The following is a 25,129-nucleotide window of genomic DNA, read 5'->3' as shown; positions in this document are numbered from 1 at the left end:
ATTCCACTATGTAAAGTTTCTTCCTAACACTTCCATCTGTTGTCTTGCTTTTAGTTAAATCTAATAGGGATTGCTTTGTTAGTTAGTTTTGCACGGTTCTTCCCAAGCAGTGTCATTGTTGCTCCATCTCAAAGGTCTAGCAGCAGAATATTAAATTTTTTTGGATACCTACATTTTCACTTATATACTTGTGTTATCTATGTTAATGTTCTGTTGGTATGGGCTGAAGTACAGCTCTTTCTTCCTCTATCTTTCTTCAGGGACCGTATACCGCTACATAGCAGAACTGCAGAAGTCACATGACTGATTTTAATAGTCCCCTATGGGGGGGGGGGATGTTACCAAGCTGTGGAGAGAGCTAATGTACCAGCCAATCCACTCATAACTGCCGTGTTATAGGCTGCGTTTGAATAATGACCGGAAATAATTGGCTGGTACTTTGTCTCTCCATTTTATCACTCTCCAAGACTGGGTACATATGCCCCCTAGTCTATTGTAGTCATTAATTCCTGCCAAGTCTGCTACGAGTACGTACATCTACAAAGTGATGTTTTTCTATGGAAACCGGGGACAGAAATATAGTTACCTAATTTTGTTTGTGGTTTTTGTGTCTAGGTGTCAGATTATGGTAAATTGTCCTGTGAGGTTTTGGCTGCAAAAATTATGCTGACTTGTCCTTTTTTCTTCTCTTTCAGGCCTTACTTAAAGCTCAGAGCAAGCTAAGAACCTTGGTACCGAATTTCACCTTCAATTTGGGATTCTCTGGGAAATTCTATCATACAGGTAAAGTGATTTCCTGGATTCCTCTACAGCCAAGTGCCCAAATTATCGTTGCCTTTTTTTTTTTTTTTTTCATACAATGCTTGTACATTTTTTTTAAAGCCAATCTTTCATTGGAAATGAAGCTTGCATGCATGTGTCAGATCACAGAGAAGTGAAGCTGCAACCTGTCAGAGGAAATGCTGTCCATAAGTGAATATACAGAACGCTGTATGAATAAAAGTAGATCTGTACAATATAGAACAACATTTACAGTATAGGGGGAGGGAGAGAATAGAATGTATATGCCGGTGCTGCTGAAGCAGGATGTTAAGCTCAAGAAGATGTGCAAACATTCAGTAGAAGTCACTGGAAAAGTATTACACAATGTTTATTTAAGTACTGGCTACCTGGCTTGTGAAATACCTCCAGCCTTGCTAGTCACTCTTTCTATTCACAAAGTTTAGTGGTAAGAACCACATTTCATGTTGCAACTACTATATTGGCTGCTTAATCTGTTCTCAAAGCATTTGCTTTCAGTATTTCTGATGTTACGGTTAATTGTTAGTTAAGGAGATGAAAGACAGTAAAAAAATTAAAATTAAAAAAAAAAAATATAAAAAAAATATATATGCTTCTGATAACACATTAGTTCTGCTTACTTTAATCTTGGCAGCTTTGTGTTTGTTTTGAGACTCACGCTGCACATAAGCGCTACTCTTGGCATGCAGTGGAACACCTAAACAAGCCACTCTCCACAAGATATTCTACAGAATTGTACATACTTACAGTACAACAAACCGTTGCAATGGGAAGGATCTGCACCAACACAAATATGATGAATATTGTTTGTTTGTTTTTTTAGACTGGGGCCATATCCAAGGACGCAGCCACTGGCCTGGGCATGCCCAGAAAACAGGGCTGACACCCAACCCCCCACGTTTTCTAAAATTCTAGCCATGCTTGCCCCTTCCTTGCCACCAAACAGCTGCAGCTTACACTGCGACCGCATGAGCAGAACTACTGTGGTTTCAGATCTTTGCAAACCAACAGGTTTGCGTAGATCTCTGAATTGGGCCATCAAATGGAAGTCTGGTACATAGGTGAAATTTTCAGTAAAATAGGATTTATTTTTTCGACTGGGTTATTGCACAACTGTCCAGTTTGGATATCCCGCTCCGAGTGCTGTCATTTTTGTTTTTAAAAAGAAAAAAATATGAATTTTGCCATTAAATGTGGGAAATGTTTCTTTGGTACTTCTTTAGATTACCAGTCAATGCCACACAGCGGCGTTCAGGTATTTACCTAAATTGCTGAATGACCAGAGGGTAGGTTCCCCCTGCCTCCTGAGCATGAACCCAGGAGGCGATTAGGGTGGTGCTCTTCACAACAGAATATGATAGTGTCGTGGTGTCTTGAATATGTCTGCAGTCTTGTGCCGTGACGTCCGTATGACACGATTCATCCTTTTCCTTGGGCTGCCCATCATACAGTATATTATTTTGAAGGATTGCGGTCTGGATTGAAAAGCTGCCAGTCTAAAACACATAGAACATTTGCAATTGTGCCTGCTGCAAATACAAACAGCCCAATAACTAGACCAAAATGATAAATCTCATGAGAATATATCCATAGCTAGGAATGAGCTACCATTCCGTTACATGTAATGCTGCAATAAAAATAATGCATCTTGATAATTTTTCACTGAATTAAATTCTTTAATGACCTAATTTCTAAAATCTTGTGGTGATCCAATTTTTTTTCTTCTTTTATATATATTTTATTGTGACTGAGAACTAGTACACTGCATCATGTGATTCTACTTACTGCTATCCTCTGTCTCCAGGCACAGATGAGGAGGATGAAGGGGATGACATGCTGCTCATGCACAGGAAGGAATTCTGGTGGTTCCCCCATATGTGGAGCCACATGCAGCCTCACTTGTTCCACAATGTCACCGTGTTAGCAGAGCAGATGAAACTCAACAAGCAATTTGCCCTGGTAATGACAAGCTTATGACTTTCTTGTTTAGAAATCTTGACGAAAGTGTATGTGCAGGTTTCTGAGAACGGGGAGATACGTTTTATATACAGCAGGCCTAGCCAACTTGTGGCTCTCCAGCTGTTGGGACACTACAAGTCCCAGCATGCTTTACCAGCTGATCGGTGCAAAGGTATGCGGGGACTTGTAGTTTCATATCAGGTGGAGAGCCAGAGGTTGGCCAGGACTGGTGGAGAGCATAAGCTGACAGCATACTGATACAGCTGGCTGTGGATCATGAGATACTTGGTCATGACCACACTGGAGCCTTGGGTTTGAGTTGGACCAGTGTGCTACGTGGAGTGTGTATTGTTCTCACATGGGTTCCTCCCACATTGCTGAAATATACTGGTTAATTGGCTACTAAATAAATGTCCCTGTGTGTCTTCATGTGTCTGTGATAGACTTATTAAATGGTAAAGTTCTTTTTACAGCGCACCATAATAGGTTGCTGTTGCATAAATAGAATAGTAATGAGCAGAAACAGGCCGGCATATGCTTCAGCTGCACGGGCAGTCAAGCTCAAATAGAAAATACTGTACAGAGATGCTAAGCACTGTGTTTTGGCATCCAGGAACTTAGGGTGGAGCTTTTATCTCTCCCCATTATACTTATAAAGACAACACTTGCCGCTGTAGCCTTTAAAGCGTCTCTGTACAGTATTTTCTGTTTGAGTACTAAATAGCACGAACAGCTTGTAACATACTCTGCTCTCAAGGCTACAGAGGAAAGTGTTATCTTTATAAGTATAATGGGGAGAGATAAAAGCTCCTCCCTAAGTTCCTGGATGCCAAAACACCGTGCTTAGTGTCTCAGTACAGTATTTTCTATCTAGCCAGAAACCCTGAACCCCGTGCAAGCTGGGCGGACAATTGGAGGGGACCTGACACACTGTTGCTTGCCGTTACCTTTTGCGGAGTCGCATAAACTAATGGCTGGTCTGTCCCGAAAGCCAGGATTCTCCTCTTTTGTATGGTGCTGGTATCGAGTCTCTGGGACACCCAAAACCGTAGATATCAGTACGCAGAGTGGACCCATCTTCCCATAGACTATAATGGGCCCGTTAATTCCGCTCCACCAAGTGTTCCGACGCTTGCCGTTAGTCTTGTGGGGGGATCACAGAAACTTGGGGTTGGTATGCTCTGGTAGCTAATCGTCTGCCCTTCCATACCAACCCGGTTCTGAGTCGATTGGACCCCCAGAGCTGGAAATATTAAGCTTTAACCCCATTTTAATTTAATAGCTTATATAAACCTAACTTCAATGGACCATTGCTTTAACACGTTCGTTTGCGTCTGTGTACACTATTTTTATTTATTGATTTGTCTACGGTACCTCATTGCCGCAGTGTATTTTAAATAGCGTAATGATACGCGCGTACAGCATTGCTCATACAGTGTACAGTAAAGTAGTTCTTGCGCTATAGTGTACTGTATTTCAATGGAGACCACACATGCACAATGGTGATTTTAAAAAGCGACATCTGGTGGATGATCGCAGGCATTACTCTAACCAGTAACGCCAAACGCCATGATAAGCTCTGTGATCCTCCCTACGACTAGGCACGCCGCCTTGCGCCCAGGCATGCTGCGACTCCGTGATCGGGACTAACTCCATGGACAGCATAGATGAGCGAGGCTCCATCTGTATGGACTTGGCAACTCTAGGGAATTGAGAGACTGAGGGGTGGGGTTGCATAGCTCAAAGCTGCAAAAGGCTAATGACTCTTATGTGGAATCATCTAAGTCTTTTGCTGCCAATAATGTAGAAATAGAATATATGAAATGGCTTGCGCTAATTATGATTCCTGGGAAGTCTTACTACAGTTTTGTGTGTGTAACCCATTAAATTGCTCCGTGTACAGTAGCCAGGAATAGGATCATACTGGGCTGCAGGGGTACAGGGAAAATCCCCATGGTGCCCCCTTGCCTGAGAGCCCACCCCCTTCTCTAGGGGTCAGGTTCCAGACGGCACTCAAATTATACATTTGTTACTGTGTTAGATGGTCTGGTACCTGCAGGATCAGGGATGAGCATGGGTGCTTGGTTAGCTTCTATGGAAACTACATTAATAGTGGGTACACACTAGGCGATGTGTTCGATGAGCGACGTCGCATATTGTTTCCCCTCCCGGGCTGCCTTCATTCACTAACATACAACGAAGTCATACCAGTGGTAAGAGCTTAGATAGCTGAACTGGTTTTTGTTTTGTTTTTTAAATATGTATTTTACCTGTACTAGAACTAATGCACTTATATAGACAGATCACCATCATGTGTTTAATTATTACACTTATGTTGTATTATACTGCATTCCCAGGACTATAATGTATTCACTACAGTACATTGTGCCCAGACCATGCACTCTGTAGTTCAGGGGTTCTCAAACATAGCCCCCAAGCTATATTATACAACACATCGCAGCATGCCCTGCTGCTATTTTGCTATTAGGGCACTCTGATGCTGTGGCAGGACACGTTGGTATATGTATTTCCACAGCAGGTGTAAAGCCACATGCTGAATACTCCTCCTCTGCAGTGGCTAGCCACGCCCCCTCTGTCAGCTGGCCACACCCCTTAAGTATGGGCCTCTACATTGCATTCCCATCAGTGGACCCTTCATGTCCTAGGCCGACACTGCCTGGAAACTTACTTCTTCGCCATAGTGTAGAATAAAAGCACAATATGGATTCCGTTAAAAGAATAGGACGAGACTTGAACATTGGAGGTCATTCCGAGTTGTTCGCTCGCAAGGCGATTTTAGCAGATTTGCTCATGCTAAGCCGCCGCCTACTGGGAGTGAATCTTAGCATCTTAAAATTGCGAACGAAGTGATCGCAATATTGCGATTACACACCTCGTAGCAGTTTCTGAGTAGCTTCAGACTTACTCGGCATCTGCGATCAGTTCACTGCTTGTCATTCCTGGTTTGACGTCACAAACACACCCAGCGTTCGCCCAGACACTCCTCCGTTTCTCCGGCCACTCTTGCGTTTTTTCCGGAAACGGTAGCGTTTTTCCCCACACGCCCATAAAACGGCCTGTTTCCGCCCAGTAACACCCATTTCCTGTCAATCACATTACGATCGCCAGACCGATGAAAAAGCCGTGAGTAAAATTACTAAGTGCATAGCAAATTTACTTGGCGCAGTCGCAGTGCGGACATTGCGCATTAAGCGGAAAATCGCTGCGATGCGAAGATTTTTACCGAGCGAACAACTCGGAATGAGGGCCATTGCCAACTCTGACCAGTGAAATGTAACCAACCATCATACGCACCTCTGCAAGCCAAGATCTGTCCTTGAAAATGTACCACCTTCATTTTGTTCTTAAGATCTGCAAAACAAGGTGCCCGGCTGTACGCAAGGAACATCCCACATTTGCAAAATTTCTCCTCTGCAATTTGCTGCGCCTCCAGGACGTGACATTTCTGCCTGTACACCCTGGCATAATTTACTGCACCTATGATGATCAAGGTGTATAGCGATAGGTTGGGTATACATTGTCAGCATTCATCATGTCGACATGCAGCACGTTGACATTTATCATGTCTACACAAACGTGTTGACATGATTAGAATGTTGGCAAATCGTTCCTGTTGGACCAGGACTGACTTACCTTGTCCAGTGATGGCTTCCGCTTCTGGCGGTCAGCTGATGGTTAGTTCTGGTGGTGGCTAACACCATCCCCTAATCCTAACCCTCTGTTGCTGCAGCCTAACCCCACTGCCGCAGCCTAACTCTAGCTGGCAGCATGCTGAGAATGTCTGCATTTCACATGGTAACATTTCAACAATGACAACATCATAACTATCCGACATAAATGTCAGCAGGGTGACTGCTTCCCCATATCGATTCCATTCGCTTCTGCACTGCAGGCCAGGCAACTTGTGCTTTCTAAATGACCCACAATTTCTTTTACAATTGTCAGAGTGTCTTAAACAACTTGTAACACGTGGCTGTAATTAGCACCTTCTCTTTTATGATTTACATACATATATATTTAATCCTTGTGGTGAATAGAAATTGCACCACACGAAACAGAAGTAAGCTATGCACTGCAGTATATTCTGCTCAGGTATGAGAGCCCCCTCAAGCTTGATGTTTCAGGAAATGGTGACTTCTCTTCAATGATCATTCAGACTTAATTAAAATATCAAGATGTATCTTGCCTGGCTACACGGAACTGAAGAGCTAGCCGAGCATGCAAGCTGTTATTGTAACTCTCCTACGTAGTAAAAACTTCATCATCAAAATCTTGAGGGTGCTTTCCACTTACAGAAGCAATCTGATTTAAATGAGGATTATGGATTTCATCCATCAGGCAGTTTAGTAAAATTAAAAGTATATTCATTAGTCTAGTATTGCTGATTCCTTGGTTGCTATGGGAAACACTGCATTCCATCTGGCAAGTTTACTGCGATTCACAGAAATTCATTCCAAATGCATTTAAACCAGGGGCAAAGCAAGATAGTAAGCAGCATATTAAGTTAGAAATTGCAAAGTAGTTTTAAAGAGAGAGGACACTAAAGATACCCCTTTTTAATGAAATACACTCATGTCTTCATTGATAGCCATACTTCTGGGGCATTTAACCGGTTTCTCACCTACTGCACCGCTACCAAACCATGGGGGAGATATATAAAGCCTACTAAAGAGGAGAATGATACAACCTGCCCATAGCAACTAAACAGCTTCATTTATATAGTGCATTTTATAAAATAACTGGAAGTTGATTTGGTTGCTATGGGCAACTTCTCTACTTGCCCTTTTAAAAAGGTTTGATGTTTCCACTGATCAGGAAATAATGGTGTTCTGCCTGAACTGTTGAGTATGATTGTAGATTCAGTTTGTGTATGTTAGTATGTATATTTGTGCACAGATGGCACATTCTATTGCACATTCTGTGTCTCCCATACATTACACTACATGGTGTAGTACCTTAGGTTATTCTTCAGCTTTATCTGATAAGAAACAATCATACTGATGACCAGCGCAGGTCAAGAGCTACTTTTTCAGAGCGGCGTCATTTGTAGTAATTTTCCATTTGTCACCATATTGGCCCGATCATGCCACACTTTTGTACCAAAAGCAATAGATTCTGATGCCTTGATGCTGGAGGTCTATAACTCTGTAATCTCTGACCAGGAGGAATGGGACACCTGTCATGCAGTTCTCTATTTGTTTTCCTGTGTCTGGCCTAAATGCTTAGTCTGGGTACGTGTGAGCAGCTTCACTGCCAATTATGTGGCCCTTTTCATGAGTCCAAGCAGTTAGCAGCTATATTACCATTAATTGGCTCATAGTATAATAATAGCAAAATAAATTGACAGTCAAGATCTGACTGCTGTGCAGTACTTTTGTAGACACACTGTGAACCAGCACATACAGTACATTTCCTAGGACTAAGGGGCCAATTCAGACCCTGTCGCAAATGTGTTAAAGTCGATATGAAGCGATTTCGGCACATCTGCGCGTACGCTAGTACTTGCATGTGCAAGGTCCTAAACTGCGTTCTCCTCAGAATGTGGTTTAAGACTTGGAGGGGTGGGTGGGGATGGGGTGTCAGCGCAGCATTTTGTGGGTGTCGATGCTCGGTTTTAGAGGCGCGGTCCGGACAACACAGGCGTGTCTAGGCTGTTTGCGGGGCAGCCGCTGCAACCCTTAACATGGCGGGTAGCAGTCTGCCTCCGCAACTGGGCTACTCAGGCAAAGGGCTACTTAAAACATGCAAAAGCGCTTTTGCATTGGTGGGTGGGAGGAACTTGCCCTACTTCCCCCCGCATGTCAACAAAACTGTTCATAGATGTGCGTATTCTCTCTCATCTACGATCAGGTCTGAATTAGGCCCAAAAACAGAGAGGGCATTAATGGAGCTCTTACACCAATTTTAACATATATTTATCGTTTAGGCCATTCACGCACGGGACATTTATACAAGTTTTATCACTCGACTTTTTGTTAAAACATAACACAAAGGTGCTTAAATAAAAATGGATGTAATATCAAAGTGCTTAATTAAGCTAACTAAGCAGTGAAAAAAGTGTGGAGAAGTGAGCCAGTGGAGAAGTTGCCCATGTCAACCAATCAGCTGCTCTGTATAATTTTATAATATATGCAAATGATGTAACTTCAATGCTGATTGGTTGCCATGGTCAACTTCTCCACTGGCTCTCTTCTCCACACTTTTTTCACTGCTTCATGAATAGACCCCTATATTTTTTTATGAAAAGCTGTGAGAGAGAGATCTATAATTGAACATGTCAACCTGTGTTGAAAAAATACAGATTTTTTTTCTTTACAGTGTCACATATGAGACATTTTTGCTAATTTTCACGGAATGACCCCGGAGCTCGCCAGTTAATCTTATGAAGTGTGTGAGAACTCTCTCATAAGATAACTGTATAATTTATATAAATATTACTACTTTCATAATATATATGGCACTACTTTGTTCTTTCATATTTTGTACATACCGTGTGTCCCTCGTACACTGTGGCATCAGTTGTGTCGGACTGCCCCTCTTGGCGCATCGAGCGTCTTTTTATGGCTTCAAATGGATGTCTTATTCCCACAAATAAAACAACTGGAAGCGACAAAACTACTTTGTTAGATTGCACTGATCAGTTTGATGTGCAACATTTGTACATCACTGTGCAAATGAGTCCTAATCTGTATATGAAGTGTTAAGGTGCTGTGGCTCTTTCTCACGCCAAGGTCCGTAGGGCTTCTTCTTTCACTTACTACATGTTTAAAAGTAATTCCTGTGCAGTTAGTCTAACCACAGCGTCTGTAGTACAGTTTGATGGGATGCAAAATGTAAAGAAAAGCTCTCAGAGATGCTCCGTAGCATCGGGTGTCTCGCACCGCATGGTGTTTTAAGCTAGGTGTATGAGGACACATCTGTAAGTGCGGCGGTCATAGAGTCAATTCTTGAGAAAATGGTCATGAAACATGTTGATTAATGAAGTTGCATTAAATTTCAAAAAGATCAGCAGCACAGATGGCTGCATTATCGATAGAGCAGATCCACCACAGCATTTGGAGACCTATTGGCATTTTCCTATAATCCTTGAGGCCACTCTGACCCAGCACACGCAGGCTCCAGCCTATTTATCTGTGCAGAGGACATTGATTGATCTCCAGAGAGCAGCATCAGCATGTATTACATCTTTATGCCTGTTATTCTTCCATATATATGCATGTTATATATGCTTCCTACATTTATAGCCTGAACTTCTAATAGCAATAATTTGTAACGGTATCCGGATGATAGATACAGTGTCTAGTTAGACAGTCAGTAGACAGACACCATTAGGTCGACAGGGTGAAAAGGTCAACATGAAAATGGTCGCCATGACAAGGTTGTCGCAGGTTTTTTTTTTTTTTTTACCTTCTTTATTCATGTTGTCATAGAGTTGGTTATAAACCTTGTGGCGTGCGCAGCGAGCCACTGAGCCCGAAGCATGGCGAGCCCCGCGAGGGGATGCATTTCTACAATTAAGGGTCCCAGATGACAAAACAATCCAACAAACCCCAAAAATGCAAAAAAAAAAAAAAAAAAAGTCTACCTTTCTCTGACGTCCTAAGTGGATGCTGGGACTCCGTAAGGACCATGGGGAATAGCGGCTCCGCAGGAGACTGGGCACAACTAAAAGAAAGCTTTAGACTAACTGGTGTGCACTGGCTCCTCCCACTATGACCCTCCTCCAGACTTCAGTTAGAATTTTGTGCCCGGCTGAGCTGGATGCACACTAGGGGCTCTCCTGAGCTCCTAGAAAGAAAGTATATTTTAGGTTTTTTATTTTACGGTGAGATCTGCTGGCAACAGACTCACTGCAGCGAGGGACTAAGGGGAGAAGAAGCGAACCTACCTGACTGGAGATAGTTTGGGCTTCTTAGGCTACTGGACACCATTAGCTCCAGAGGGATCGAACACAGGACCCGACCTCGATCGTTCGGTCCCGGAGCCGCGCCACCGTCCCCCTTACAGAGCCAGAAGCAAGAAGTGGTCCGGAAAATCGGCGGCAGAAGACCTCGGTCTTTAACAAGGTAGCGCACAGCACTGCAGCTGTGCGCCATCGCTCCTCATGCACACCTCACACTCCGGTCACTGATGGGTGCAGGGCGCGGGGGGGGGGGGCGCGCGCCCTGAGCAGCAATATAAACACCTTGGCTGGCAAATCATCACACTATATAGTCCCAGAGGCTATATATGTGATAAATTACCCCTGCCAGAATTCCTGAAAAAAGCGGGAGAAGTCCGCCGGAAAAGGGGCGGGGCTAACTCCCTCAGCACACTGGTGCCATTTTTCCCTCACAGCTCCGCTGGAAGGATCGCTCCCTGGCTCTCCCCTGCAGTATCAAGCTACAAAGGGTAAAAAAGAGAGGGGGGGCACTAAATTTAGGCGCAGTATAACTTATATAGCAGCTATAAGGGGAAATAATTCAGTTAATCCCTGTATTATTATAGCGCTCTGGTGTGTGCTGGCATACTCTCTCTCTGTCCCCCCAAAGGGCTTTGTGGGGTCCTGTCCTCAGTCAGCGCATTCCCTGTGTGTGTGCGGTGTGTCGGTACGGCTGTGTCGACATGTTTGATGAGGAAACTTATGTGGAGGCGGAGCAGATGCCTATAAATGTGATGTCACCCCCTGCGGGGCCGACACCTGAGTGGATGGTTATGTGGAAGGAATTACGTGACAGTGTCGACTCCTTACATAAAAGGTTTGACGACATACCAAATATGGGACAGCCGGCTTCTCAGCCTGTGCCTGCCCAGGCGTCTCAAAAGCCATCAGGGGCTCTAAAACGCCCGCTACCTCAGATGGCAGACACAGATGTCGACACGGATACTGACTCCAGTGTCGACGACGATGAGACTAATGTAACTTCCAATAGGGCCACACGTTACATGATTGAGGCTATGAAAAATGTGTTGCACATTTCTGATGTTACCCCAGGTACCACAAAAAAGGGTATTATGTTTGGAAAGAAAAAACTACCAGTAGTTTTTCCTCCATCTGAGGAATTAAATGAAGTGTGTGAAGAAGCGTGGGCTTCCCCCGATAAGAAACTGGTAATTTCTAAAAGGTTACTAATGACGTACCCTTTCCCGCCAGAGGATAGGTCACGTTGGGAAACATCCCCTAGGGTGGATAAAGCGCTCACACGCTTGTCAAAGAAGGTGGCACTACCGTCTCCGGATACGGCCGCCCTAAAGGAGCCTGCTGATAGAAAGCAGGAAGCTATCCTGAAGTCTGTATATACACACACAGGTATTATACTGAGACCAGCTATTGCTTCAGCATGGATGTGCAGTGCTGCAGCTGCGTGGTCAGATTCCCTGTCGGAAAATATTGATACCCTAGACAGGGACACTATATTGCTAACCCTAGAGCATATTAAAGACGCAGTCTTATACATGAGAGATGCACAGAGGGATATTTGCCGGCTGGCATCTAAAATAAGTGCAATGTCCATTACTGCCAGGAGAGGGTTATGGACTCGGCAGTGGACAGGTGATGCAGATTCTAAAAGGCACATGGAAGTTTTGCCTTATAAGGGTGAGGAGTTGTTCGGGGATGGTCTCTCGGACCTCGTTTCCACAGCAACAGCTGGGAAGTCAGCATTTTTACCCCATGTTCCCTCACAGCCAAAGAAAGCACCGTATTATCAGGTACAGTCCTTTCGGCCCCATAAGGGCAAACGGGTTAAAGGCGCGTCCTTTCTGCCCAGAGGCAGAGGGAAAAAGCTGCAGCATACAGCCAGTTCCCAGGAGCAAAAGTCCTCCCCCGCTTCCTCCAAGTCCACCGCATGACGCTGGGGCTCCACAAGCGGAGCCAGGTACGGTGGGGGCCCGTCTCAAAAACTTCAGCAATCAGTGGGCTCGCTCACGGGTGGATCCCTGGATCCTTCAAGTAGTATCTCAGGGGTACAAGCTGGAATTCGAGACGTCCCCTCCCCGCCGTTTCCTAAAATCTGCCTTGCCAACAACTCCCTCAGGCAGGGAGGCAGTGTTAGAGGCAATTCACAAGCTGTATTCCCAGCAGGTGATAGTCAAGGTGCCCCTACTTCAACAAGGACGGGGCTACTATTCCACAATGTTTGTGGTACCGAAACCGGACGGTTCGGTGAGACCCATTTTAAATTTGAAATCCTTGAACACATATATAAAAAAATTCAAGTTCAAGATGGAATCGCTCAGGGCGGTTATTGCAAGCCTGGACGAGGGGGATTACATGGTATCACTGGACATCAAGGATGCTTACCTGCATGTCCCCATTTACCATCCTTACCAGGAGTACCTCAGATTTGTGGTACAGAATTGTCATTACCAATTCCAGACGTTGCCGTTTGGTCTATCCACGGCTCCGAGGGTATTTACCAAGGTAATGGCCGAAATGATGATACTCCTTCGAAAAAAGGGAGTTTTAATTATCCCGTACTTGGACGATCTCCTGATAAAGGCGAGGTCCAGGGAGCAGTTGTTGGTCGGGGTAGCACTATCTCGGGAGGTGCTACAACGGCACGGCTGGATTCTAAATATACCGAAGTCACAGCTGGTCCCTACGACACGTCTACTGTTCCTGGGAATGGTTCTGGACACAGAACAGAAAAAAGTGTTTCTCCCGGAGGAGAAGGCCAAGGAGCTGTCATCTCTAGTCAGAGGCCTCCTAAAACCAAAACAGGTGTCTGTGCATCACTGCACGCGGATCCTGGGAAAGATGGTAGCTTCCTACGAAGCAATTCCATTCGGCAGGTTCCATGCAAGAACCTTTCAGTGGGACCTGTTGGACAAATGGTCCGGATCGCATCTTCAGATGCATCGGCTGATAACCCTGTCTCCAAGGACAAGGGTGTCTCTGCTGTGGTGGCTGCAAAGTGCTCATCTTCAAGAGGGCCGCAGATTCGGCATACATGACTGGGTCCTGGTGACCACGGATGCCAGCCTTCGAGGCTGGGGGGCAGTCACACAGGGAAGAAACTTCCAAGGACTATGGTCGAGTCAGGAGACTTCCCTACACATAAATATTCTAGAACTGAGGGCCATTTTCAATGCCCTAAGTCAGGCAAAACCCCTGCTTCAAAACCAGCCGGTACTGATCCAGTCAGACATCACGGCAGTCGCCCATGTAAACCGACAGGGCGGCACAAGAAGCAGGACGGCGATGGCAGAAGCACTGTCAGCAGTGTTCATTCCGGGAGTGGACAACTGGGAAGCAGACTTCCTCAGCAGGCACGACCTCCACCCGGGAGAGTGGGGATTTCATCCAGAAGTCTTCCAACTGATTATAAACCGTTGGGAAACGCCACAGGTGGACATGATGGCGTCCCGCCTAAACAAAAAGCTAGAAAGATATTGCGCCAGGTCAAGAGACCCTCAGGCGATAGCTGTGGACGCTCTAGTGACACCGTGGGTGTACCGGTCGGTTTATGTGTTCCCTCCTCTTCCTCTCATACCAAAGGTACTGAGGATAATAAGGAGAAGAGGAGTAAGAACTATACTCATTGTTCCGGATTGGCCAAGAAGAGCTTGGTACCCGGAACTTCAAGAAATGATCTCAGAGGACCCATGGCCTCTGCCACTGAGACAGGACCTGCTGCAGCAGGCGCCCTGTCTGTTCCAAGACTTACCGCGGCTGCGTTTGACGGCATGGCAGTTGAACGCCGGATCCTGAAGGAAAAGGGCATTCCGGAGGAAGTCATTCCTACGCTGATTAAAGCTAGGAAAGAAGTGACCGCGAACCATTATCACCGCATTTGGCGAAAATATGTTGCGTGGTGTGAGGCCAGGAAGGCCCCAACGGAGGAATTTCAGCTGGGCCGTTTCCTGCACTTCCTACAGTCAGGGGTGACTATGGGCCTAAAATTGGGTTCCATTAAGGTCCAGATTTCGGCTCTATCGATTTTCTTCCAGAGAGAACTGGCTTCACTGCCTGAAGTTCAGACTTTTGTTAAGGGAGTGCTGCATATTCAGCCCCCTTTTGTGCCTCCAGTGGCACCTTGGGATCTCAACGTGGTGTTGGATTTCCTAAAGTCACATTGGTTTGAGCCACTTAAAACCGTGGAATTGAAATATCTCACGTGTAAAGTGGTCATGTTGTTGGCCTTGGCTTCGGCCAGGCGTGTATCAGAATTGGCGGCTTTGTCGTGTAAAAGTCCTTATCTGATTTTTCATATGGATAGGGCAGAATTGAGGACTCGTCCCCAGTTTCTCCCTAAGGTGGTATCTGCTTTTCATTTGAACCAACCTATTGTGGTGCCTGCGGCTACTAAAGACTTGGAGGCTTCCAAGTTATTGGACGTAGTCAGGGCCCTGAAAATTTATGTTTCCAGGACAGCTGGCGTCAGAAAGACTGACTCGCTATTTATCCTGTATGCGCCCAACAAGTTGGGTGCGCCTGCTTCAAAGCAGACAATTGCTCGCTGGATCTGTAGTACGATTCAGCTTGCACATTCTGCGGCTGGACTGCCGCATCCTAAATCAGTGAAAGCCCATTCCACGAGGAAGGTGGGCTCTTCTTGGGCGGCTGCCCGAGGGGTCTCGGCTTTACAACTTTGCCGAGCAGCTACTTGGTCGGGGTCAAACACATTTGCTAAATTCTACAAGTTTGACACCCTGGCTGAGGAGGACCTAGAGTTTGCCCATTCGGTGCTGCAGAGTCATCCGCACTCTCCCGCCCGTTTGGGAGCTTTGGTATAATCCCCATGGTCCTTACGGAGTCCCAGCATCCACTTAGGACGTCAGAGAAAATAAGAATTTACTCGCCGGTAATTCTATTTCTCGTAGTCCGTAGTGGATGCTGGGCGCCCATCCCAAGTGCGGATTGTCTGCAATACTTGTTTATAGTTATTGTTTAACTAAAGGGTTATTGTTGAGCCATCTGTTGAGAGGCTCTGTTGTTATCATACTGTTAACTGGGTATTGTATCACGAGTTATACGGTGTGATTGGTGTGGCTGGTAGGAGTCTTACCCGGGATTCAAAATCCTTCCTTATTGTGTCAGCTCTTCCGGGCACAGTATCCTAACTGAAGTCTGGAGGAGGGTCATAGTGGGAGGAGCCAGTGCACACCAGTTAGTCTAAAGCTTTCTTTTAGTTGTGCCCAGTCTCCTGCGGAGCCGCTATTCCCCATGGTCCTTACGGAGTCCCAGCATCCACTACGGACTACGAGAAATAGAATTACCGGTGAGTAAATTCTTATTTTTTTATGTCAACCTTTTGAACCTGTCGACCATTTGTACTGTCTACTTTTTCCATGTCGACCTTTTGACTGTCTAACATATGGTGTCTATCTATTGACTGTCTAACTAGACGCTGTTTATTATACCACACCAATTTGTTGCAATCCTCTATACTAGAAAACTGTATCCTCCCAGACATTTTGGTAAATAGTGCTGGGCATGTGTAAAGGTGCATACACACGTGAGATTTTGGCTATCTTCGATTGACTATGCGATATGGACTATGCGTGCTTGCGATATTGGCTAAGTGCGATTTTAACGAAGTGCCAGTTTTGACTTTACTTTAGTACTAGACAGTCAAAATTGACTTGCCTGCACAGCCTATCTAACCTTGCGATACTGACCCCGTGGGACCGCGTATCGGGATCGCAAGGTGGCTAACTTTCCTTGCGATTTTGACTATATAGTCAAAATCGCAAGGATAAATCTCACCGTATGTACACAAAGACGGACAAGCAGTTTTGGGTTTTCCCCTTTGCAGTATAGTGTGCACTGTAGCTCAGTAACAATGTATTAGTAGAGACACTTCAGGTGCAATAAATATATATATATTTCTCTAACGTCCTAGTGGATGCTGGGGACTCCGTAAGGACCATGGGGAATAGATGGGCTCCGTAGGAGACTGGGCACTCTAAAGAAAGATTCAGTACCATCTGGTGTGCACTGGCTCCTCCCTCTATGCCCCTCCTCCAGACCTCAGTTAGAATCTGTGCCCGACCAGAGCTGGGTGCTCCTAGTGGGCTCTCCTGAGCTTGCTAGAAAAGAAAGTATTTTGTCAGGTTTTTTATTTTCAGAGAGCTTCTGCTGGCAACAGACTCTCTGCTACGTGGGACTGAGGGGAGAGAAGCAAACCTACTCACTGCAGCTAAGTTGCGCTTCTTAGGCTACTGGACACCATTAGCTCCAGAGGGATCGAACACAGGTACCTAACCTTGATCGTCCGTTCCCGGAGCCGCGCCGACGTACCCCTCGCAGAGCCAGAAGTGCAGAAGCAGCAGAAGCAAGAAGACATCGAAATCGGCGGCAGAAGACTCCTGTCTTCACTTAAGGTAGCGCACAGCACTGCAGCTGTGCGCCATTGCTCCCGCAGCACACCCACACACTCCGGTCACTGTAGGGTGCAGGGCACAGGGGGGGGCGCCCTGGGCAGCAATTAAGATACCTGATGGCAAAAGTATACATATATACAGTCAGGCACTGTATATATGTGCGAGCCTCCGCCATTTTTACACATGAGAAGCGGGACAGAAGCCCGCCGCTGAGGGGGCGGGGCCTTCTTCCTCAGCACACCAGCGCCATTTTCTCTTCACAGCTCCGCTGGAAGGACGCTCCCCAAGCTCTCCCCTGCAGTATACAGGTGCAATAGAGGGTAAAAAAGAGAGGGGGGGCACATAAATTTAGGCGCAGAGATATATATATATATAAAAACAGCAGCTACTGGGTAAACACTAAGGTACAGTGTAATCCCTGGGTTATATAGCGCTGGGGTGTGTGCTGGCATACTCTCTCTGTCTCCCCAAAAGCCTTTGTGGGGTCCTGTCCTCAGTCAGAGCGTTCCCTGTATGTGTGTGGTGTGTCGGTACGCTTGTGTCGACATGTTTGATGAGGAAGGATACGTGGAGGCAGAACAAGTGCAAATAGATGTGGTGTCGCCCCCGACGGGGCCGACACCTGATTGGATGGATATGTGGAAGGTGTTAAATGATAATGTAAGCTCCTTACATAACAGATTGGATAAAGCTGTAGCCTTGGGACAGTCGGGGTCTCAACCCATGCCTGCTCCCACAGCGCAGAGGCCGTCAGGGTCTCAAAAGCGCCCAATATTCCAGTTAGTTGACACAGACGTCGACACGGAATCTGATTCCAGTGACGATGATGCAAAGTTGCAGCCTAAAATGACTAAAGCCATCTGCTACATGATTGTGGCAATGAAGGATGTGTTACACATTTCTGAGGAAAATCCTGTCCCTGACAAGAGGATTTATATGTATGGGGGAGCAAAAGCAAGAAGTGGCTTTTCCCCCTGTCACATGAATTGAATGAATTATGTGAAAAAGCGTGGGATTCCCCTGATAGGAAAGTAGTAATTTCCAAGAGATTGCTGATGGCGTATCCTTTCCCGCCAACGGACAGGTTACGCTGGGAATCCTCCCCCAGGGTAGACAAGGCGTTGACACGCTTATCTAAGAAGGTGGCCCTGCCGTCTCAGGATACGGCCGCCCTAAAGGATCCTGCAGATAGAAAGCAGGAAGCTATCCTGAAGTCTGTTTACACACATTCTGGTACGCTGCTGAGACCAGCAATTGCTTCGGCCTGGATGTGTAGTGCGGTAGCAGCATGGACGGATACTCTGTCTGAGGAGTTAGATACCCTGGACAGGGACTCTGTTCTAATGACCCTGGCACATATCAAGGACGCGGTCCTATATATGCGGGATGCCCAGAGGGACATTTGCATGCTGGGATCTAGAGTAAACGCAATGTCCATTTCTGCCAGAAGGGTCTTATGGACTCGGCAATGGACAGGGGATACAGACTCTAAAAAACACATGGAGGTTTACCTTATAAGGGTGAGGAATTGTTTGGGGACGGTCTCTCAGACCTAGTTTCCACAGCTACGGCTGGGAAGTCAAATGTCTTGCCTTATGTCCCGCCACAGCCTAAGAAAGCACCGTATTACCAAATGCAGTCCTTTCGTTTGCAAAAGAGCAAGAAAGTCAGAGGTGCATCCTTTCTTGCCAGAGGCAGAGGTAGAGGAAAGAGGCTGCACCACGCAGCTAGTTCCCAGGAACAAAAGTCCTCCCCGGCTTCCACTAAATCCACCGCATGACGCTGGGGCTCCACAGGCGGAGCCAGGAGCCGTGGGGGGCGCGTCTCCGACATTTCAGCCACCAGTGGGTTCGCTCACGGGTGGATCCTTGGGCTATACAAGTTGTGTCTCAGGGATCCAAACTGGAATTCGAGGTGACGCCCCCTCATCGTTACCTAAAATCGGCCTTGCCAGTTTCCCCCATGGAAAGGGAGGTTGTGCTGGCAGCAATTCACAAGTTATACCTCCAGCAGGTGGTTGTAAAGGTTCCTCTCCTTCAACAGGGAAGGGGTTACTATTCCACTATGTTTGTAGTACCGAAACCGGACGGTTTGGTCAGACCCATCTTGAATTTAAAATCCCTGAACATTTTTCTGAAGAAATTCAAGTTCAAAATGGAATCGCTCAGAGCGGTCATTGCAAGCCTGGAAGAGGGGGATTTTATGGTGTCTCTGGACATCAAGGATGCTTACTTGCATGTCCCCATTTATCCACCTCATCAGGAGTACCTCAGATTTGTGGTACAGGACTGTCATTACCAATTCCAGACGTTGCCGTTTGGGCTCTCCACGGCACCGAGAATATTTACCAAGGTAATGGCGGAAATGATGGTGCTCCTGAGAAAGCAAGGAGTCACAATTATCCCATACTTGGACGATCTCCTCATAAAGGCGAGGTCCAGAGAGCAGTTGCTGATCAGCGTAGCACACTCTCAGGAAGTGTTGCAACAGCACGGCTGGATTCTGAATATCCCAAAATCGCAGCTGATTCCTACGACGCATCTGCCCTTTCTGGGCATGATTCTGGACACAGACCAGAAGAAGGTGTTTCTCCCGGTGGAGAAGGCTCAGGAGCTCGTGACTCTAGTCAGAGACCTCTTAAAACCGAAACAGGTGTCTGTGCATCACTGCACGCGAGTCCTGGGAAAGATGGTGGCATCATACGAAGCCATTCCCTTCGGCAGGTTCCATGCGAGGATCTTTCAGTGGGATCTGTTGGACAAGTGGTCCGGATCGCATCTTCAGATGCATCGGCTGATCACCCTGTCCCCCAGGGCCAGGGTGTCTCTTCTGTGGTGGCTGCAGAGTGCTCACCTTCTCGAGGGCCGCAGGTTCGGCATACGGGACTGGGTCCTGGTAACCACGGATGCGAGCCTCCGAGGATGGGGGGCAGTCACTCAGGGAAGAAACTTCCAAGGGTTGTGGTCAAGTCAGGAGGCTTGTCTGCACATAAATATCCTGGAACTAAGGGCCATATACAACGCCCTGAGTCAAGCGGAGCCTCTGCTTCGCAACCAACCGGTGCTGATTCAGTCAGACAACATCACCGCAGTGGCTCATGTAAACCGCCAGGGCGGCACAAGAAGCAGAGTGGCGATGGCGGGAGCCACCAGGATTCTTCGTTGGGCGGAGAATCACGTGCAAGCACTGTCAGCAGTGTTCATTCCGGGAGTGGACAACTGGGAAGCAGACTTCCTCAGCATGCAAGACTTACCGCGGCTGCGTTTGACGGCATGGCGGTTGAACGCCGAATCCTAGCAGAAAAGGGCATTCCGGATGAAGTTATTCCTACGCTGATAAAGGCTAGGAATGACCTGACAGCAAAGCATTATCACCGTATAAGGGGAAAATATGTTGCTTGGTGTGAGGCCAGAAAGGCCCCTACAGAGGAATTCCAGCTGGGTCGATTCCTGCACTTCCTACAGTCAGGTGTGACTATGGGCCTGAAATTAGGGTCCATAAAGGTCCAGATTTCGGCCCTATCCATCTTCTTTCAAAAAGAACTGGCTTCACTGCCTGAGGTTCAGACGTTTGTTAAGGGAGTGCTGCATATTCAGCCCCCTTTTGTGCCACCAGTGGCACCTTGGGATCTTAACGTGGTGTTGAATTTCCTGAAATCCCACTGGTTTGAGCCACTTAAGACCGTGGAACTAAAGTATCTCACGTGGAAAGTGGTCATGCTGTTGGCTTTAGCTTCAGCTAGGCGTGTGTCAGAATTGGCGGCTTTGTCATGTAACAGCCCCTATCTGGTTTTCCATATGGACAGGGCAGAATTGCGGACTCGTCCGCAGTTTCTGCCAAAGGTGGTGTCGTCTTTTCATTTGAACCAACCTATTGTGATGCCTGCGGCTACTCGTGACTTGGAGGACTCCAGGTTGCTGGACGTAGTCCGGGTTTTGAAGATTTATGTAACCAGAACGGCTGGAGTCAGGAAGACTGACTCGCTGTTTATCCTGTATGCATCCAACAAGCTGGGTGCTCCTGCTTCAAAGCAAACTATTGCTCGCTGGATCTGTAACACGATTCAGCAGGCTCATTCTGCGGCGGGATTGCCGCAGCCGAAATCAGTGAAAGCCCATTCCACAAGGAAAGTGGGCTCTTCTTGGGCGGCTGCCCGATGGGTCTCTGCATTACAGCTTTGCCGAGCTGCTACTTGGTCGGGTTCAAACACTTTTGCAAAATTCTACAGGTTTGATACCCTGGCTGAGGAGGACCTTGGGTTTGCCCATTCGGTGCTGCAGAGTCATCCGCACTCTCCCGCCCGTTTGGGAGCTTTGGTATAATCCCCATGGTCCTTACAGAGTCCCCAGCATCCACTAGGACGTTAGAGAAAATAAGAATTTACTCACCGGTAATTCTATTTCTCGTAGTCCGTAGTGGATGCTGGGCGCCCGTCCCAAGTGCGGACTTTCTGCAATACGTGTATATAGTTATTGCTTAACAAAGGGTTATGGTTATGTAGCATCGGTTGAGTGATGCTCAGTTGTTGTTCATACTGTTAACTGGGTAAGTTTATCACAAGTTGTACAGTGTGATTGGTGTGGCTGGTATGAGTCTTACCCTGGATTCCAAAATCCTTTCCTTGTAATGTCAGCTCTTCCGGGCACAGTTTCCTTAACTGAGGTCTGGAGGAGGGGCATAGAAGGATGAGCCAGTGCACACCAGATAGTACTGAATCTTTCTTTAGAGTGCCCAGTCTCCTGCGGAGCCCGTCTATTCCCCATGGTCCTTACGGAGTCCCCAGCATCCACTACGGACTACGAGAAATAGAATTACCGGTGAGTAAATTCTTATATATATATATATATATATATATATATATATATATATATATGTGTTTTTATTTTATTAAGGGGGGCATTTACTAAGCAGTGATAAGAGCGGAGAAGTGAGCCAGTTGGAGAAGTTTCCCCATCAACCAATCAGCAGCTATGTATAATATTATAGTATGCAAATTATAGATGTTACTTTAGTGCTAATTGGTTGCCATAGGCACTTCTGCACTGGCTCACGTCTCCACTCTTTTCACTGCTTAGTTAATGTCCCCCTAAATATTGCACTTTACATTTGGAACAACAGTGAGAACACAAAACTGGGTAATACGTTTGGGGGGTTCACACAGAGAGATCCGTGCATAATTTCTAAGCATTCTGACTAGAGTGCTTAGAAGTTAAGCACGGATCTCTCCGTGTGCATGTCCCTGCTGGCGATAGCAGTGCGCGGCCCCAAGCGTTGCTATCACCGGTACTAGATTGACCAAATCTAGTTAGATCACTCATTTCACTGCTGGGTGAAATGAGCGCTCCCCCTCCTCCTCGCTCAGCACACATTGCACTGAGTGCTGAGCAGGGGAGAGAGGTGTGCTGAGCGTTCTGTGCTAGATCACTCAGCACACATCTCCTGGAGAAATCTCCCCGGCGTGTACAGCACTTTACACAGCAATGTTGACCTGAGGTCAGGTCAAGTCAAATTGAAGAAAAAGAATATTGTATTTGAGGATGTGTGGACTGACAGATTGCTTTGAAAGTTTTTACTATAATATGGTGAATTTAGATTGATTTTAAGGTTGTATGCAATAATTAGGTCTGCTGTGTAAAATAGAATGGAAGATAGGCATATGTTCAATATGTGGAATAGTAGCATTTAAAGATTCACAGGTGGAATTCTACAGATGTCGCGCCAAACAGCCCTTCTCGGTATGCCAGGTCCGCAGAGACTCTGCTAGCGTCGGGTGTCTTTTCTTTGCCGAAAATGAGTCTTAGTCGCAATGCAGTATGGCTAGGACGCACCAGGAGACTGTGCTAATTACTTGTATATCTGTGTGTGACTGTTGGAGTTGGAACGCTAGCAGACGCCAACACTAGCAGAGTAACACCGGACCTGGTGGCTTCACTCACACCGGACATCTCATGCTGTATAGCGTATTGAGGATAGATGTATAAGGACACATCTGTAAGTAAGATAAAACAGTGTTTCTTCAGGGTCTGTAGGGGTCCACAGTGATACCATGGGGTGTAAGTGGTTGGAGAGGACCAGACTCCAAACAGTTAAAGCTTTAACTCCCAGAATGCCTTGGTCCCCTATACCTTGCCCCCAGCCCTGGCCAGCCAGTTTAGTTTGGTGTCGGCAGGAGCCAGATGCACCTTTAGACAGAGGGCTGCTTTTAAGCAACCCCATGCTTTATTTTTATGATTTCATTTTAGTTTTAGTATTTTCTCTGACGTCCTAAGTGGATGCTGGGACTCCGTAAGGACCATGGGGAATAGCGGCTCCGCAGGAGACTGGGCACAACTAAAGAAAGCTTTAGGACTACCTGGTGTGCACTGGCTCCTCCCACTATGACCCTCCTCCAGACCTCAGTTAGAATCTTGTGCCCGGCTGAGCTGGATGCACACTAGGGGCTCTCCTGAGCTCCTAGAAAGAAAGTATATTTTAGGTTTTTTATTTTACAGTGAGATCTGCTGGCAACAGACTCACTGCAGCGAGGGACTAAGGGGAGAAGAAGCGAACCTACCTGACTGGAGATAGTTTGGGCTTCTTAGGCTACTGGACACCATTAGCTCCAGAGGGATCGAACACAGGACCCGACCTCGATCGTTCGGTCCCGGAGCCGCGCCGCCGTCCCCCTTACAGAGCCAGAAGCAAGAAGTGGTCCGGAAAATCGGCGGCAGAAGACCTCGGTCTTCAACAAGGTAGCGCACAGCACTGCAGCTGTGCGCCATTGCTCCTCATGCACACCTCACACTACGGTCACTGATGGGTGCTGGGGGGGGGGGGGGGGGGCGCCCTGAGCCGCAATATAAACACCTTGGCTGGCAAATCATCACAATATATAGTCCCAGGGCTATATATGTGATAAATTACCCCTGCCAGAATCCATGAAAAAAGCGGGAGAAAAGTCCGCCGAAAAAGGGGCGGGGCTATCTCCCTCAGCACACTGGCGCCATTTTTTCTTCACAGTGCAGCTGGAAGACAGCTCCCCAGGCTCTCCCCTGTAGTTTTCAGGCTCAAAGGGTTAAAAAGAGAGGGGGGGCACTAAATTTAGGCGCAATATGTGTATACAAGCAGCTATTGGGGGAAAAATCACTCAGTTATAGTGTTAATCCCTGCATTATATAGCGCTCTGGTGTGTGCTGGCATACTCTCTCTCTGTCTCCCCAAAGGACTTTGTGGGGTCCTGTCCTCAGTCAGAGCATTCCCTGTGTGTGTGCGGTGTGTCGGTACGGCTGTGTCGACATGTTGGATGAGGAAGGTTACATGGAGGCGGAGCAGAGGCCGATAAATGGGATGTCGCCCCCTGTGGGGCCGACACCAGAGTGGATGGATAGGTGGAAGGTATTAACCGACAATGTCAACTCCTTACATAAAAGGCTGGATGACGTAACAGCTGTGGGACAGCCGGCTTCTCAGCCCGCGCCTGCCCAGGCGTCTCAAAGGCCATCAGGGGCTCAAAAAAACGCCCGTTACCTTAGATGGCAGACACAGATGTCGACACGGAGTCTGACTCCAGTGTCGACGAGGTTGAGACATATACACAATCCACTAGGAACATCCGTTGCATGATCTCTGCAATGAAAAATGTGTTACACATTCTGACATGAACCCAAGTACCACATAAAAGGGGTTTTATGTTTGGGGAGAAAAAGCAGCCAGTATTTTGTTCCCCCATCAGATGAGTGAATGAAGTGTGTAAAGAAGCGTGGGTTCCCCCGATAAGAAACTGGTAATTTCTAAAAAGTTACTGCTGGCGTACCCTTTCCCGCCAGAGGATAGGTCACATTGGAAGATATCCCCTAGGGTGGATATGGCGCTCACACGTTTGTCAAAAAAGGTGGCACTGCCGTCTTAGGATACGGCCTCTTTGAAGGAGCCTGCTGATAAAAAGCAGGAGGCTATCCTGAAGTCTGTATATACACACTCAGGTACTATACTGAGACCTGCAATTGCCTCAGCATGAATAGTGCTGCTGCAGCGTGGTCTGATACCCTGTCAGATAATATTA

The 25,129-nt window shown here is 46.8% G+C and overlaps 1 protein-coding gene across 1 annotated transcript in view; it reads left to right on the top strand.

Annotated features, from left to right (window-relative positions):
- Nucleotides 1-25,129, top strand: part of NDST2 (N-deacetylase and N-sulfotransferase 2) — a 337,717-nt gene that overhangs the window by 202,155 nt on the left and 110,433 nt on the right. The window contains exons 3-4 of the mRNA XM_063961347.1: nucleotides 696-783; nucleotides 2,606-2,760. Of these exons, the coding sequence (XP_063817417.1) occupies nucleotides 696-783; nucleotides 2,606-2,760 (243 nt within the window). The remainder of the gene's footprint in view (nucleotides 1-695; nucleotides 784-2,605; nucleotides 2,761-25,129) is intronic.

The sequence above is a fragment of the Pseudophryne corroboree genome, chromosome 3 (genome assembly GCF_028390025.1).
Source record: "Pseudophryne corroboree isolate aPseCor3 chromosome 3, aPseCor3.hap2, whole genome shotgun sequence".
In the NCBI taxonomy this organism is placed as follows: Eukaryota; Metazoa; Chordata; class Amphibia; order Anura; family Myobatrachidae; genus Pseudophryne; species Pseudophryne corroboree.
This window is presented reverse-complemented; position numbering and strand designations above follow the sequence as displayed.